Raw genomic sequence first — 17,495 nt, 5'->3', positions numbered from 1 at the left:
CACACAGAGTCCCTACTGGGGTACCGCCTAGGGCCACCATCCTCCAGACCCCAGAATGGTGGATCCACTGACAGCTTGCACTGTGTGCCTGGAAAAGCCACAGACACTCAACACTAGCCATGAAAGCAGCAGGAAGGAGGCTGAACCCTGCAAAGTCACAGGGGCAGAGCTGCCCAAGACCATGGGAACCCACCTCTTCCATCAGCGTGACCTGGATATGAGACATGGAGTCAAAAGAGGTTACTTCGGAACTTTAAAATTTGACTGCCCCACTGTGTTTTGGACTTGCATGGGTCCTGTAGCCCCTTTGTTTTGGCCAGTGTCTCCCATTTGAAATGACTGTATTCATCCAATGCCTGTACCCCCATTGTATCTAGGAAGTAACTAACTTGCTTTTGATTTTACAGGCTCATAGGCAGAAGGGACTTGCCTTGTCTTGGATGAGACTTTGGACTGTGGACTTTTGAGTTAATGCTGAAATGAGTTAAGACTTTGGGAGATTGTTGGGAAGGCATGATTTTTTTGTTTGTTTTTTGTTTTTTCTTTTTTTGAGATGGAGTCTTGCTCTGAGTCCCAGGCTGGAGTGCAGTGGTATGATCTCAACTCACTACAACCTCTGCCTCCCAGGTTTAAGGGATTCTCCTGCCTCAGCCTCCCAAGTAGCTGGGATTATGGGTGCCCATCACCACACCTGGCTAATTTTTATATATTTAGTAGAGACAGAGTTTCACCATGTTGGTCAGGCTAGTCTTGAACTCCTGACCTCAGGTGATTTGCCTGCCTCAGCCTCCCAAAGCCCTGGGATTACAGGCATGAGCCACTGCACCCGATTGCATGATTGGTTTTGACATATGAAGACATGAGATTTGGGAGGGGCCAGGGGTGGAATGATGTAGTTTGGCTGTGTCCCCACCTAAATCCCATCTTGAATTCCCGCATTGTGGGAGGACCTGGTGGGAGGTAGTTTAATCATGGGGGCATGTCTTTCCTGTGCTGTTCTTGTGGAGGTAAGTGACTCCCACGGGATCTGATGATTATGTAAGTGGAAGCTTTCCTGCACAAGCTTTCTTACCTTGTCTGCCTCCATGTGAGACAAGCCTTTAACCCTCCACCATGATTGTGAAGCCTCCCCAGCCATGTGGAACCGTAAGTCCATTAAATGTCTTTCTTTTGTAAACTGCTCAGTCTCAAGTATGTCTTTATCAACAGGGTGAAAATGGACTAATACACATCTCAAAAAAGATAAATTAGCAACTAAACAATATTTTAAAAATATGATATGAGCCTAACAAAACAAAGAAGGCTAAATATGACTAAGGTCCCTTACTAGTTCTAATCATTTTCAATTAGTTGTTTGGAACATTTTTGGTAAGCAATCATATGACTGGCAAGTAATGATGGGTTTGCGGCTTCTTTCCAATACGTGTAATATGTATTTGTGTTTTGCTGCATTTATCTCAGAAAAATGTTGAATAATAGTAGGAATCCTGGTTGTTTCTGACTCTGAAGTTTCCTTAATTACGATGTTTGTTCTAGGTTGGCCTGCCTCTCTTATAGTTAAAGGAGCTATTGATCACATAAATAATTTGTAAGAATAATATGATGAACATGAGAATAGTTGAGAGTTTCTACTTTTTGAGTATTTGTGGTGCAAGTGTGAATTAATGTAATAGATTCATTCATTAAACAAGTGAGCTAATGAGAAATACAATTTCAGGCACATGATTATGAAGATGTTCCCTTTTTTCTATGACAGTAAATGCACTTTCTTGAAAGCCTGGTTGGAATAGATATAACATTATGATACAAAATATTTTAACCTATAGTTTGTTTGACAAAGTTTTTTTTTATGTGAATATATTGTTTAGAAAGTACAAAAATAATGAAGCTGATTTAAAACCAATTACAGTGTTTCTACAATAAGCATTACATGAACAAAATGTTTAAATGTGGGAGACAACTGTTACAACAGTTCTGCTCTACTATTTCCTGTAATGTAAATACTCTTCAGATTGTAAATGATATAAATAATATTGATGAAATAACAAGTTATAGAGGCAGGGCTTGGTGGCTTACATATGTAATCCCAGCACTTTGGGAGGCCAAGGTGGGAGGCCTGAGCCTAGGAGTTCAGTGTTGTCCACTGGACAACAGTGGAACCCCATCTCTACAAAAAATAAGAAAATTAGCCGGGCATGGTGGTACACGCCTGTAGTCCTAGCTACTTGGGAGGCTTAGGTTTTGGGGAGGATTGCTTGAGACCAGGAGGTCAAGGCTGCAGTGAGCTGTGATCACACCATTGCACTACAGCCTGGGCGACAGAGCAAGACCTTATCTTAAACAAAAACAAACCAAACAAAAACAAAAAAAGTCAAGTCACAGAGTATTACATGTGAAAAGTGTAATGCCATTTATATAAATGTAGAAACCATATCAAACAGCTTTATATAGATACAAGGGTTTTAGCAAAGGGATAGAATACAAATGAGAAGAATACACATCAAATTAACAGCAGTTATTTATAGCTTTTAAGGGGGAAGGAAAGAGAATAGAACTGGGAAAGGAAGTATACAGAAGTCTTTGGTTAAATCTGTAATTTTTATTTCTTTAAAAAAAGCAATTTAAAGGAAATATAAAGACAATATTTGCTCATTCTGGGTAGTAGGTATAAAAATGCATTTTATATTTTTTGCAGAATTAAAAAATATCAGTATTGAATGAACTTAGTAAAACAAATGAGCCCATACACAAATAGCAGTGTTTAATGAAGTATAATTATATGGATAATTAGAACAACAATATGGTATACAGGACCTAGGAATTCTTGTTGAATAGTCAGAACCATAGAAGTGAGCTGTAGTTGACATAGGATGTTATGTATATATGGTGTAAAAAGGAAAAATAAAAATTTCTATAATAGGAAATATTAGTTTCTGAATATTATGAAATGACAACATACAACATATTATATATATCCAACTGAACAACGCCTACAGATGAATTTTAGTGAATAAAGTTTCTGTTAAATGATATTATCATAAAGGAAAAATAATAGCGTTCATAAAGCTCATAATTCATTTAATGTTTCCTTTATGAAGTGTAGTCAGCTAGAGGCTTTCAGTCCAGTAAAAAATGACACCTATTATTGTATTTATGTTATTTTATATTGATAAAATGTTCATTTATATCTATAGTTCTGCCTACTATAAATGCACGATGAGTTCATACTATAAAGTTTAAAAAACCAAGACATTTTTTCCCTACCATGACAGTGAAAGCAAAGTTTTCCCCCCTAAATAATAGATTACAATATATGAAATATACTAATGCCCAGTAAAGTAAGTCAGGATGATGCAAATTCATGACTGTTTTTTATTTCAGCTGTTAGTTTACCTTCACATTCCATCTAGAAAATTGAGGTTTACAGCTGTGTGCCCTAGAACAGAATATTATGTATTTTATTTATTGAGACAGTCTCTCTGTCACCCAGGCTGCAGTACAGTGGCACAATCATGGCTCACTGCAGCCTCAACTTCCTGGGCTCCAGCAATCCTCCCGCCTCAGCCTCCCAAGTAGCTGAGACCACAGGTGCATGCCACCATGCCTGGCTACTTTTTTGTATTTTGGTAGAAACAGAGTTTTGCCATGTTGCCCATGGCTGCTCTTGAACTACCTAAGTGACCACTGGCCTTGGCCTCCCAAAGTGCTGAGATAACAGGCGTAAGCCACTGTGCCTGGCCTACACATTTAAAATTGTCTCATCATAAAGTAGGGATGTTAATACCTGTAGTTGGTAATACCTTGTAGAGTTGAGAATAGGATACTTTTTGTAAAGGTGAAAGTTAAGTTTTAACCTTGAAACATCTTAATTTCAAGATCTTGAGGTTAATAATATAGTAGAAACTTTTTTTTTCTAGTTTTGACCTCCTTTATGCCTACTCTTAGATGGCCCCTCTTGTGATTAACTGATATATTTTGAATAAGAATTAGGCCTCAGCAGTTAGCAAATGGGTTGCACATAGCACAGAACTTACATCAGCCACCACAAATGACACCTTGGCCAGAAGTGAGTAAATCTAAGAAACATCCATTCAGGCTGGGCACAGTGGCTCACACCTGTAATCTCAGCACTTTGGGAGACCGAGGCGGGTAGATGACGAGGTCAGGAGTTCAAGACCAGCCTGGCCAACATGGTGAAACCTCGTTTCTACTAAAAATACAAAAATTAGCTGGGCATGGTGGCAGGCGCCTGTAATCCCAGCTACTCGGGAGGCTGAGGCAGGAGAACTGCTTGAACCCGGGAGGTGGAGGTTGCAATAAGCTGAGATCGCACCACTGCACTCCAGCCTGGCAACAGAGCAAGACTCCATCTCAAAACAAACCAAACCGAACCAGAAGCATCCATTCAGCCTAAGTAGAAGGAAGATCCAAAATATTTCCTTTTACCCAGCTGGGTCCATATTACATTTCTTCCACGTTATTTGGTTGTAGACTTTTATTTATTTATTTTTAGATGGAGTCTTGCTCTGTTGCCCAGGCTGGAGTGCAGTGGCGCGATCTCGGCTCACTGCAAGCTCCGCCTCTTGGGTTCACGCCATTCTCCCCGCTCAGCTTCCTGAGGAGCTGTGACTACAGGCACCCACCACCACACCTGACTAATTTTGTTTTTGTATTTTTAGTAAAAACGGGGTTTTACTGTATTAGCCAGGGTGGTCTCGATTTCCTGACCTCGTGATCTGCCCGCCTTGGCCTCCCAAAGTGCTGGGATTATAGGTGTAAGGCACTGCGCCTGGTTGGTTGTAGACTTTCTTAAACAACTAGTCTAAGTGAATGTTAGCTTCTACACTCAGTTATCCAGGCAAATGAACTACTTAATTAAATTTAATAGCCAAACCATCCTACATGGTACAATAAACCAATTTATAGGATTAACATGTAAGTTTCACTTTATTCACAATCTTTGAATTCTACAATTTATTTCTAAGCATTTATATTTTTTCCCTTGAATCTCCAACATCTCAAATACTTCATGGGAAACAGGATAGCTTGGGAGAAAGTATCATATCTTAATTCTCATAAGACAATTCATTAACATTTGGCAAAAAAAGGAGACATTTAATCTCTTTGTATGTTAGACTTTCAATATGTAAAGTGGAATTAATGTTATTCTTTTCCTACCTCACAAAAATCTGAGTTACATATACTTTGGAGATAATCCATTAGAAAACAGAGCTAACTGTTAATAACAATTATGAAGGAATTGGCGGGGTGGGGTGGGGTTTAGGAAGTGCAGACTGACTTTCTACTAGAATATTCTTTGCACTTAATTTATTGCAATAAGCATAGATCTTGTCCAGAAAAAAACACTAAAAGCATAAAAGATTTGGCAGTAAATATATCTAGGGCATTGAGCATGGTTTTATATATACATACTATCCAACCAGAAATTGATTTGAACAGTAAACATTATAAAAGCAAAGAACAATTGTGATTAAGATTTCCAAGTGTCAGGCCAGGCATGGTGGCCTACACCTGTAATCAGAGAGTAAAACTGCTTGAGGCTAGGAGTTAGAGACCACCCTGGGCAATATAATCTCATCAGATTGTCAGAATATGACTATTTATCAACCTAATGATCAAGTTTAAAAATCATTTGTTTATTTAAAAAAAAAATTCCATTTATTTAGGTCTTTTTAAACTTCTCTAAATGTCTTACAGTTTTCTTGGTAGAGGTCTTACACATCTTTCAGTAGATTGTTTTTAAATTTATATGGGAATGCAGCCAGGCGCAGTGGCTCATGCCTGTAATCCCAGCGCTTTGGGAGGCCAAGACGGGTGGATCACCTGATGTCAGAAGTTCAAGACCAGGCTGGCCAACATGGTGAAACCCTGTCTCTACTAAAAATACAACAATTAGCCGGGCATGGTGATGGGCACCTGTAGTCCCAACTCCTCAGGAGGCTGAGGCAGGAGAATTGCTTGAACCTGGGAGACGGAGGTTGCAGTGAGCCGAGATCGCGCCACTATACTCCAGCCTGGGCAACAAGAGCGAAATTTAGTCTTTAAAAAAAAAAAAAAAAAATTATATGGAAATGCAAAGGGTCAAGAATAGCCAAGCCAATTTGGAGGGATTATAAAGTTGGACTTCCACTATAGATATAAAATCTTATTATAAAGCTACAGTAATTAAAACTGTGATATTGGCAAAGAGAGAGAAATACACCAATGGATTGTTCACCTGAATTACAATGCAGGAAAGAAGTCTTTTAAATGAATACTGCAGTACCAACTGAATATCCATATGGGAGAAAGCCAAAAAATACTTCTTGATCTGTGCCTCACAAATGAATTCCAGATTGATTGTAGAACTGTGAAAGTAACTATGAATTACAAACAAGTAACTATGAGTTTAAGTTCTTTTTTTTTTTTTTTTTTTTTTTTTACTTTAAATGAAGGGTGAACAGGTTAATTTAAGCTGAAACCCCAAATGACAGGTGATCAGAGTGAACCTGTGAATAATGACAGTGGCTATGTTTTCTTTGTAGCCCAAAGCTGGATGGAGTCCCTGGTCTCAGAGAAGCTTACAGGTGCGGGTGCATGGGCTAACTCAACGCTGAACCTTCATTCCACACTCCTAGTGTGTCCTCCTGCAACAAATTAGAGAGAAAGCTAGAAGCTGTATTTCTCACTTTCTTGCAGCTAGGGGTCTGGATGTGATTTAGTTTTGGCCAAGTTGATGCACCTAGAGAAGGCAGGTGTGAGATGCAGGCTGTGCTAATGCCAGCAAGCAGGGTCATGGAAGTGCCTTTTCTGAGGTTCTTAAGTGGCAAGAGGAATGGTACAAAGCAACTAACTGGGGGTAGATTGTAGCAGGCCTGACAGGTGTGGCAGAGAACCAGCAGTAGTAGTGTGGCTTCCTGATTACGGCACTATCTGGACCCTCTCAATATTGGTATACTTGGGAGTGAGTGGTTTCCTGAACTCAGAAGAGGAAGCAGCTCTCCTGGTTGACCCGGTTCTGCAGTGTCACATTGGGAGTGATTCCTCAAAGCTCTCTCAGTTCTCAACAACTCTAAATTCAGATTAGCATGTCATTTAAAAAGTCTTCTCTTGCTTAAACTAATTAGAATTAACTGTTCTCTGCAAATGGACCCTAATATATTAGGTAATGGTGATGAGTCTGAGAAGGTAGTAAGGACACTGTCAGGAACTGTGCTGAGATTTTATCCTGTTTGCATGCTGCTGGTCACAGTTTCATGGATCCTGACAACAGAGATGAGACCCCTGGGTCAGAGTCAGATGCCTTCATTCACAGCACAGCAAAAGCAGCATGAGTTTCATGTTCCATTAGTTCCCTTTGCCCTCCAAGTCTCATGTGGGCAATGCATAGGGGCCCAGGTGGGTGCTGAGCACACAGTGGGTTTGCCTTATAGGTGGGAGACGTTATCTTTATTATACTGGACAGTAAAAGAACCCGACATCCTCTCAAGGGAGACACTCTATCTTCCAAGGCTGTTCACTACATAAATATCCTTGGAAAAGATAGTCAAAAGAAAGGTTGTCAGAGCCTCTGCTTCCCTGATGTGCAGAAATGCAAGAGACCCACGGAGAATTGTTTTCCAACACACATTAGCCAGCTTGTCATGTGAACTATACCCACTCTTGTTTTAGAGCCCAAGACCACGTTTTATCTTTTAAAAATATACTTTAATCCAGCCGTGGAATTTAACAAACATTTATATACAATCAGAGACTAATTTGAAGTATGTTTTCCATTCATTTCAGCCATGAGAAAACACATTGCAGTCAAAATTAAAGATATCCATCCATAAATTACTTTTATTTCTCATTAAATGAGCACAGAGTCATTAGTATATTAATAACAGATATGTTTATTATTACATATCCATCAGTGCGGCTTTCAATACCACTTGAAACATGCATATCATCCTAGAGACGATCAGTTTTCCAGTGCTTCTTATCTGATACACATTACTGCAAAGCCATTATAAATTACTGAGGAGGTATTTGGTTAAAAAAATAAACAATAAATCATACTGTCCATATGCATCAACTCTTGTTACTGGACAAGAGTTTAACAGTATTTTTCTGGTAATTCCTATGTTAACTGGAAAACATCATGGATGTATTGCCATATTTCCTTTTTATATTGGTGCAACCTTCTACATTTTTTGCAGAGTTTTATAAAGTCATTACTGTAGCAGGTAGTTTGATGCAAAGATTGTACTCAATTTATGAAAGTCCAACAAACTTCTAAATATTTTAAATTAAACCAATTATCAATGAAAAACTCACTGACACACATAATTTTTTGAAAATACATTTTTTGAAATTTCTATACTTACTCATGGCAGTAAAATAATTATCTCAAATTAAGGCACTAAAAGGACAATGCAACCCCCATTGAAAGTGTTCTAAGAATAACTTACATTTCAAACAGTGCATACATTTCTTATATGTTTGTTAACTTAATGTCTTTATCATTTAAAACCACAAAGAAATACATTATACAATTATAGAAATGATGTACCCCACAAAATGCTTTTAAACTTGGTTCTTTTGTACAGTTAGTTTCCTAATGTCTCTAGTAGTAAAATAACTCAATATGGCTTGGCAAAAATGCATAGATTAAATGTAATTTTTTTTGTCCTCTCCCATTCCCCAAACTTGCTGAAACACATACAGTATTTTCTAAAGCATAATGAAAGATATTTAATTTCTCCATCAAGTCCACCATGGGCAATCAACAGTAAGGCTTTTAAATTCTACAGTGAGGGCACTGAAGTTCAAGTGATATCACTGCTTTCTTAAAATAGTTTTGTATAGTCTTGCAAGAGCACAAAAACTTAAGTCATTTAAAAAAACAAACAAACAAAAAAAACACTTCAGTTTGTCTCATTTTGAGATATTTTCTTTACTCCTTCCATGAGCTGATCTTGATAGTGATGGCCGTTCCACATGAAAGTGAAAGTCCCTTCCTCTTACTCATATGAGGAAAACTCTGTTCTATCACGACTGACAGGCATTTTCTTATAAATCCAAAAAGGCAGCACCTTTTAAAAAAAATATATCTACCTAAGCTTTCCCCCAATTGTACTTGCATTACATAGTAATAATTAATCTAATCTACCTGTAGGCAAACCCGCAATAAAAAAAAACCCCTCAGTGTGTTGTGCCAAAGCAAGGACAGAATAACAGCAATCTTAACCCTGAAGCCTGTGATATTTGTGTCAAAGAAACAGCCTGTCTGCTCTGCATGGTTAAAGAAGCCTGGTTTATCAGGTAGCATCCCACACGATTCCACAAGGCACTCGGTCACATGGTTAACTGTTGAGGAGGGGGAAAAAAACTAATTTAAGAAATGCACTCTGTTTAAGAATACAAGAAACAAACATTAGGAGGAAACGTAAATATACATCATCTTTACATACAATTAACAATTACATAAAATTTGAGAAACAAGGAATAGGAAAAATATACTTAGTATTCTCTCCTCTTTGTTTCTGCACATTTTCTTACTCAGCTATAATCCCATTTCAAATCACTTTAGATCCAGTTTACACCCTATGCTCAGGAGAAGGCTGACATAGCATTCTACAGAATTAAGTTAGCAGTGATGTAGTAATACCTGGCATAGTGTGGTGGCTGAGAAAGGAAAGGATATAAGTCATTTCAAAGAATTAGGCCTGGTTACTGACAACAGGGAATGAACAAAAGAGATGAATTCAAGATGGCTTTAAGCCTGCTTGGAAGATGTGGGTGACACTGGCAGCGAGGCCAATCAGTGCTAGGTCTCAGCTTCTAGATTCGAGTGGCCCTATTAATCTAGGGAGTACACTCCAGGGAAGCTGGTATGTGGTAGAATAGAGGCTTTGGAATTGGACAACATAGGCTTTAGAATTGGACAGAAATGGTTTCCAATCCATTGGCTCTGTGATTGAGCAAACTGCTTAATTTCTCTGAGCCTTATTTACTAATGAGTAAAATGAGAACTTAATGAGATGAGATTTCATAATTTCTCTCCAAGAAAGAGTTAATTGCCGGGTGTGGTGGCTCATGCCTGTAATCCCAGCACTTTGGGAGGCCCAGGAGGGTGCATCACCTGAGGTCATGAGTTCAAGACCAGCCTGGGCAACATGGTGAAACCCCATCTCTACTAAAAATACAAAAATTAGCAGGGTGTGGTGGTGTGTACCTGTAATCCCAGCTACTCAGGAGGCTGAGGTGGGAGAACAGCTTGAACCCGGGAGGCAGAGGTTACAGTGAGCTGAGATTGCGCCACTGCACTCTGGCCTGGGTGACAGAGCGAGACTCTGTCTCTGAATGAATGAATGAATGAATGGTTATGCCTTATAATTGTTTATCATGGCATAAAAGATATTTTTGGAAAAAAGTACATCAAAAATAGTTAAACAGCCAGGCGTGGTGGCTCATGCCTGTAATCCCAGCACTTTGGAAGGCTGGGGCAGGCAGATCACTTGAGGTCAGGAGTTTGACACCAGCCTGGCCAACATGATGAAACCCTCTCTCTACTAAAATGACAAAAATTAGCCAGGCATGGTGGCATCTGTCTGTAATCCCCGCTACTTGGGAGGCTGAGGCCGGAGAATTGCTTGAACCTGGGAGGTGGAGGTTGCAGTGAGCTGAGACAGTGCCGCCACTGCACTCCAGTCTGGGTGACAGAGTGAGACTCTGTCTTAAAAAACAAAAAACAGTTAAACAACAAAAGAAGTAGGACTTAACTGGGAAGTTTGTCTGTAATAACATAGTTACTGATATGCAGCCATAAAAAAGGATGAGTTCGGCTGGGCGTGGTGGCTCACACCTATAACCCCAGCACATTGGGAGGCAGAGGCAGGTGGATCATGAGATCAGGAGTTCGAGACAAGCCTGGCCAACAGAGTGAAACCCCATCTCTACTAAAAATACAAAAATTAGCCAGTTATGGTGGCATGCACCTGTAGTCCCAGCTACTCAGGAGGCTGAGGTTGTGGTAAGCTGAGATCACGCCACTGCACACCAGCCTGGGCAACAAAGCAAGACTCTGCCTCAAAAAAAAAAAAAAAAAAAAAGGGAGCGGGGGGATCGGTTCATGTCCTTTGCAGGGACATGGATGAAGCTGGAAACCATCATTCTCAGCAAACACAGGAACAGAAAACCAAACACCACAGGTTCTCACTCATAAGTGGGAGTTGAACAATGAGAAAACATGGAGACAGGGAGGGGAACATCACACACCAGGGCCTGTTGGGGGTTCGGGGGGCTAGGGGAGGGATAGCATTAGGAGAAATACCTAATCTAGATGATGGGTTGATGGGTGCAACAAACCACCATGGCACATGTATACCTATGTAACAAACCTGCATGTTCTGCACATATATCCCAGAACTTAAAGTATAATAATTAAACAAAATAGTCACTGATAATACCAGATAATTTTGTATGTTGCGATAGTATGGGAAGTTAACAAAAAAGGGAAAAACAATCTTGGTTTTTGTACAAAAACTATGCCAACACAGTTAAAAAATAGAAAAGATGATTAGAAGTTTTATATGAATTTCTGCATTAAAAAAATTAACAAGTTGGTTAAAGCATTAAGGGCTAAAACTATGCCATGTACAGCAACTTATGACAATAAGACACAGAAATAAATAAATATAATATTGCATGTATTATTATTTTTAAATTCTAACAAGAATAAGTCAAACTAATTTATAAAGTCACTGCAAGTCATATACAAAGACCTAAAAATGATGCCCTCTGTGGTGAAAAGAACAATTAGATTTCTGATTTTAATAGATGTTATCCAATCATTTTCACATTGTTAAAAAGGTTAGCATTTCAAATCCTTACCTAGTTTTTCCAGATGTATTTTTGACCACTTTCCGGAAAGACTGATTTGCAGTGGATCTTGTAGAAAGTGTTCGAGGGGAGGCACGAACAAAACCAGATGGTGGATTCTTAGGGATTTTCTTTACTAGATGAGTTACCCATTTTTTTTGTTCATCCTGAGAACATGCTAACAGCAGCATATCTCTTGCTGATGTTACGTCATAACTTACTATGTTAACGAGGGAAAAAAAAGCATAATTAAAGTCATATTGTTTTTTTAAATCCAACCTATCAAATGCATAGTTTTTCAAGTTCTTAAGGTTTAAAAGTTTTAATATGCTTAATTAAGCATGAACAATATCTCATTCTCCTTAAGTTAAATAAGGCTGAAATTTAAAAATAAATTAGTCAAACTAATAAAGTAAAATCAGAAATATAAAAAAAATGTTACACAAATAAATGTATTTAAAGAACATAAGTTTCTTATCTGAAAATAGCTATGGTCTGTATTCTTTCCCTCAAGCTACCTCTGCTAAACTAGAAAATATTCTGTCTATGATACAGCATGCATGCTGATCCAGGCAATGAATGCCAGACAAAAAGAAGAGGAAAAACTAAAGAGGGGAATAGAGTGGAACTCACCTGTTGCTCTCCTCTCCAACTTGGGGTAATTTCTTAGTGGCATGTTTGGTTTTTTTGTTTGTTTACAAGGGGGTGATTCTCTTTAAAAACACTGTTGGCCGGGTGTGCAATGGCTCACACCTGTAATCCCAGCACTTTGGGGAGGCCAAGGCAGGTGGATCACCTGAGGTCAGGAGTTCGAGACCAGCCTGGGCAAAATGCTGAAACTCCATCGCCACTAAAAATGCAAAATTAGCTAGGTGTGGTGGCACATGCCTATAGTCCCAGCTACTCAGGAGGCTGAGATAGGAGAATCCCTTGAACCTGGGAGGTGGAGGCTGCAGTGAGCTGAGATCACACCATTGCACTCCAGCCTGGGCGAGACAGAGTGAGACTCTATCTCAATCAATCAACAAAAATAAATAAAAACATTCTTAAAAGCTAAATCTGTAAATAGCTGCACATTGCTCCACCAGTGTCAAAATATTATTTTATAATCTCTTTTCAACTTGGTATAGAAATTAATACACATGTTATTTCATTGAGACTTAAAACTAAATTTGTTATAAGTTGTAACAATAATTACCATACCTTACCTTTACATGGACAAATTAAGTCCTCTTTCTTATCTAAGTGATCTCTGTGGCACTTAACATGGCATCTTCGACACTCTAGGGCAGGGGGTGGCTTAAAAACATGCCAGAGAGGTTTGGCACAGGCATCACAATTGGCAGGAAAGTGGTAGAGTGTAGGAATAAACTCATGGCCTTTGTGATTTTGGAAATTAGTTTTTTCAGCTTGTTGTACTGGTTCCATCTCTACATCTTTCCTACATTCACCTTCATTTGCATATAGTATCTACATTCGGGAATGGTGAAAGGAAAAGATTTTAAAAATCTTAAGCACTGGTATATTTTACATTTACTTCACAAAAACACTTAGGACTTAGATTCTTTAAAATTATAACTTCAGATTTTTACCTGGAATATTTTAGGAATTTCTTCAGTTTCAGCTCTATACACATCTCCTTGGGTTACAGGTCTAACGTGAAACAGTTTACTAAAATGAAAATAAATATAGGCCATTTACAAAAACTCATTTATTGTAAAAGACATTTCATTAAAGAGGATATACAGGTGGTAAATAAGCACATAAAAAGATATTCAACATCATCAGTTATTAGAGAAATGCAAACTAAAACCACAATGAGTGTCACTACACATCTATCAGAGTTAAAAAAAAAATAAAAATAGTAATAACACCAAATGCTGGTGAGAATGCAGAGAAAGTAAATCACTCATATACTGCTGATGGAACGTAAAATTACAGAGCCACTCTGGAAAAGAATATGGCAATTTCTTAGAAAACTAAACATATGCTTACCATATAACCCAGCAAATTACACTGTTAGGCCTTTAATTCCAAGAAACAAAAATTCATATAAAATTTTATATCTATTTAAAAAAACCTCCACATAGATGTTCATAGGAGCTTTATTCATAATAACCAAAACCTAGGAACAACCCAAATAAATGGGTAAGCAAACTGAGATACATCTACACTATGGAATACTATTCTGTAAGAAAAAAACAAATCATACGTGGATTGATCTTAAAGGAATTATACTGAATGGGAAAAAAGCTGATCATAAAAGATTACACATTATTTGATTCCATTCATATAACACCCTTGAAGAGACAAAATTATGGAGATGGAGAATAGATTAGTGTTGCTATGGATTAGGGAGAGGCGGAGGAAGGAAGCTGCCTTTTGGCTACAAAAGGAGTAGCACAGGGATGCTTGTGATGGAATAGTTCTGTATTTTGAGTGTGGTGGTGGCCATATGAATCTATACATGTGAGAAAGGCATACAGATTGGAAAGAAAGAAGTGAAACTCATTATTTGGCGATGACATGATTGTATGCGGTTGTCTCGTGGTATCCGTGGCAGATTGGTCCCAGGACCCTGGAGGATACCAAAATCCTCTGGGGATTTTGAAGAGAGAAAGAGAAAGACAGAGGAAGTGAGGGAAGGAGGGAGGGAAGAGACAGGAAAAAAAAGAAAAGATAAAAAAATGGTGTAGTATTTGTATATAACCTAAGTACACCCTCCTGTATATTTAAACTTGTCTCTAGATAATACCTAATACAATGTAAATGCTATGGAAATCGTTTTACTATATTGTTTAGAGAATAATGACAAGAAAACAAATCTGTACATATTAAGTACAGACACAACCATAGTAGGCCTAACTACATTTTCAATCTATGGTTGGATGAATATACAGATGCAGAACCCACAGATACAGAGGAATGACTGTGTGTAGAAAAGCCCTGTGGAAATGACCCCAAAACCCTACAACCCTATAAAACTGTTAAGTGCAAAGCAAGATTAAATGATTCAAGGTTAATATATAAAAACAAATACTGTTGGAACAACCAGATACCTGTGTGGGGGGAAAAAAGCCAGCCTGACCTAAACAACTACCTCTTACCAAACACAGACCACAAGAGGCAGAAAACATTTTAAAAATTGGTACACTGATCCTCATTAAAAGACATCATTAAGAAAATCAACAGGCAAGCAACAGATTGGGAAATATTTGCATTACATATTTCTAACATAGGATTCTTATTCAGAATACATATAGAACTCTTAAAAACCAATGTTAAAAACATAAGCAACCGAATTTAAAAATGGGCAAAAGACTTGAAAAAACTTAAGAAAAGATACACAATGGCTAATAATGACATGAACGATTCTTGCTATTATTAGTTATGAGGAGAATGCAAATTAAAATAACAATGAGATAGCATTTAACATCCACTAGAAAAGCTAACACAGATCTATTTTATAACCCAGGATTCCACTCCTAGGTATTTACCCATGAGAAATGAAAACATAAGTTTAAAAAAAGGAATGCTCCTAAGTCTTATTCACGATAGCCCCAAATTGGAAGCAACCCAAATGTCAATCAACACAAAAATGGATAAACAAATTCATACAATGTTATACTATTCAGCAATACAAAGAACAATCAATACATACAACACCACAGGTGCAGGATGAGTGAAAGATGCTAGGCACAAAAGTGTACTGTTTAATTCCATTTATATGAAGTTCTAGAACAGGCAAAACTAATCTTGGCAATAGAAATCAGATCATGGGAAGAGGCACAAGTGAGCTTTCTTCTTCTTTTTTTTTTTTGGTGAGATGGAGTCTCGCTCTGTCACCCGGGCTGGAGTGCAGTGGCACAATCTTGGCTCACCACAACCTCTGCCTCCCGGGTTCAAGCGATTCTCCTGCCTCAGCCTCCCGAGTAGCTGGGATTACAGGCATCTGCCACCACGCCCAGCTAATCTTTTGTATTTTTAGTAGAGACAGGGTTTCACCATGTTGGCCAGACTGGTCTCGAATGAACTCCTGACCTCGTGATCCTCCCGCCTCGGGCTTGCAAAGTGCTGGGATTACAGGCATGAGCCACTGCACCCGGCCCAAGTGAGCTTTCTTTATAAATTAAATGTGTGTGTATATATATATTCTTTTTTCAGAGACAGGGTCTCGCTATGTCGCCCAGGCTGGTCTCGAATTGAACTCAGGCCAACCGCCCACCTTGGTCTCCCAAAGTGCTGGGGTTAGAGGCATAAGCCACTGTGCCCAGCCACAAGTGAGTTTTCTAAAGAAACACAATTTTTTTTTGTCTTGTATTGAGTGGTGATTGCATGAGTGTTTACAACTGTAGAAAGTTACTGAACAGCACACTTAAGATCTATGAACTTTATTGTGGGAAATGATACCTTAATAAAGAAAGGAAAGAAATCTCTCATCAATCTAAAAAGTATTTAACTTAGTTGAAAGATAATATCTTTCATATTAGTGTTTATGTATTATTTCACTTATGCTGATAATTTAAATTTTGACAACTAAAGCTTTAAAAAAAAAAAAAGAAAATTATGAGTATTCTCTAGTACTTGCTTAATTCTTTTTACATTCTAACTATAACCAGCTCCACAAATACTTAATTCCAAAGGGATGGCAATACTTTATTTTATATATGTATTTCTTTTAAAAACCAGTTACCACACTTGACTTTGAATTTATATTTTGTTGCATGTTTTGTCTTTTCTCCTACTAGTCGGTAAGCTCCTTTAATTATGGAATTTACTCATCTTTATACATACTGCATAATCTATGATAATATAAGCAACAATAAGAAATGATTTTAGAATGAATATAAGGAAAAAAATACTATATCATAGGCCTCTTTGACCTATCACTACAAAAGAACAGATATATTTATATTTCCCCTTAATAATGACCAAAGAATTCTACACAGCTGTTCTTTGATATCTGGGGAATTGATTCCAGGAACTCCAAAAATGTCAAAAGTCCAAGTATGCTCAAGGCTCTCATATAAAATGGTGTAGTATTTGCATATAACCTAGGCACATCCTCCTGTATGCTTTAAAATCATCTCTGGATTACTCATAAGACATAATACAGTGTAAGTGCAATGTAAACAGTTGTTATACTGTATTTTTTTAGAAATTTATATTTTTATTATATTGTTATTTTTAATTTTCTTTCAAATATATATACATATATAATTTTTTTTTTTTTTTGAGGTGGAGTTTCGCTCTTGTGGCCCAGGCTGGAGTGCAGTGGCGCAATCTCAGCTCACTGCAACCTCTGCCTCCCGGGTTCAAGTGATTCTCCTGCCTCAGCCTCCAGAGTAGCTGGGACTACAGGTGCCCGCCACTGCGCCCAGCTAATTTTTGTATTTTTAGTAGAGACGGGGTTTCACCATGTTGGTCAGGCTGGTCTTGAACTCCTGACCTCAGGTGATCCACCTGCCTTGGCCTCCCAAAGTGCCAGGGTTACAGGTGTGAGCCACCACACCTGGCCCTCTTTCAAATATTTTCTGTCCACAGTTGTGGATATGGAACCCACTGATACACAGCTGACTATACGTTTTGAAATGCTCTCTGAACTTAAACTACTAAACACTTGAAATAAAAAA

The 17,495-nt window shown here is 38.2% G+C and overlaps 1 protein-coding gene across 2 annotated transcripts in view; it reads right to left on the bottom strand.

Annotated features, from left to right (window-relative positions):
• Positions 1-7,812: 7,812 nt before the first annotated feature.
• The window catches only part of ROCK1 (Rho associated coiled-coil containing protein kinase 1), a 154,635-nt gene continuing 144,952 nt past the window's right edge, over positions 7,813-17,495 (bottom strand). For both annotated transcript variants that reach the window (XM_007974485.3, XM_007974486.3), the window contains exons 30-33: positions 13,455-13,533; positions 13,071-13,332; positions 11,875-12,082; positions 7,813-9,348 (exon numbers count right to left, since the gene is read on the bottom strand). In XM_007974485.3, coding sequence (XP_007972676.3) covers positions 9,345-9,348; positions 11,875-12,082; positions 13,071-13,332; positions 13,455-13,533 — 553 coding nt within the window. In that variant the 3' untranslated portion in view covers positions 7,813-9,344. The remainder of the gene's footprint in view (positions 9,349-11,874; positions 12,083-13,070; positions 13,333-13,454; positions 13,534-17,495) is intronic.

Source organism: Chlorocebus sabaeus, chromosome 18 (assembly GCF_047675955.1).
Source record: "Chlorocebus sabaeus isolate Y175 chromosome 18, mChlSab1.0.hap1, whole genome shotgun sequence".
Lineage (NCBI taxonomy): Eukaryota > Metazoa > Chordata > Mammalia > Primates > Cercopithecidae > Chlorocebus > Chlorocebus sabaeus.
Note: the sequence above shows the minus strand (reverse complement) of the source record. Positions and strands in the feature narration are given on the sequence as shown.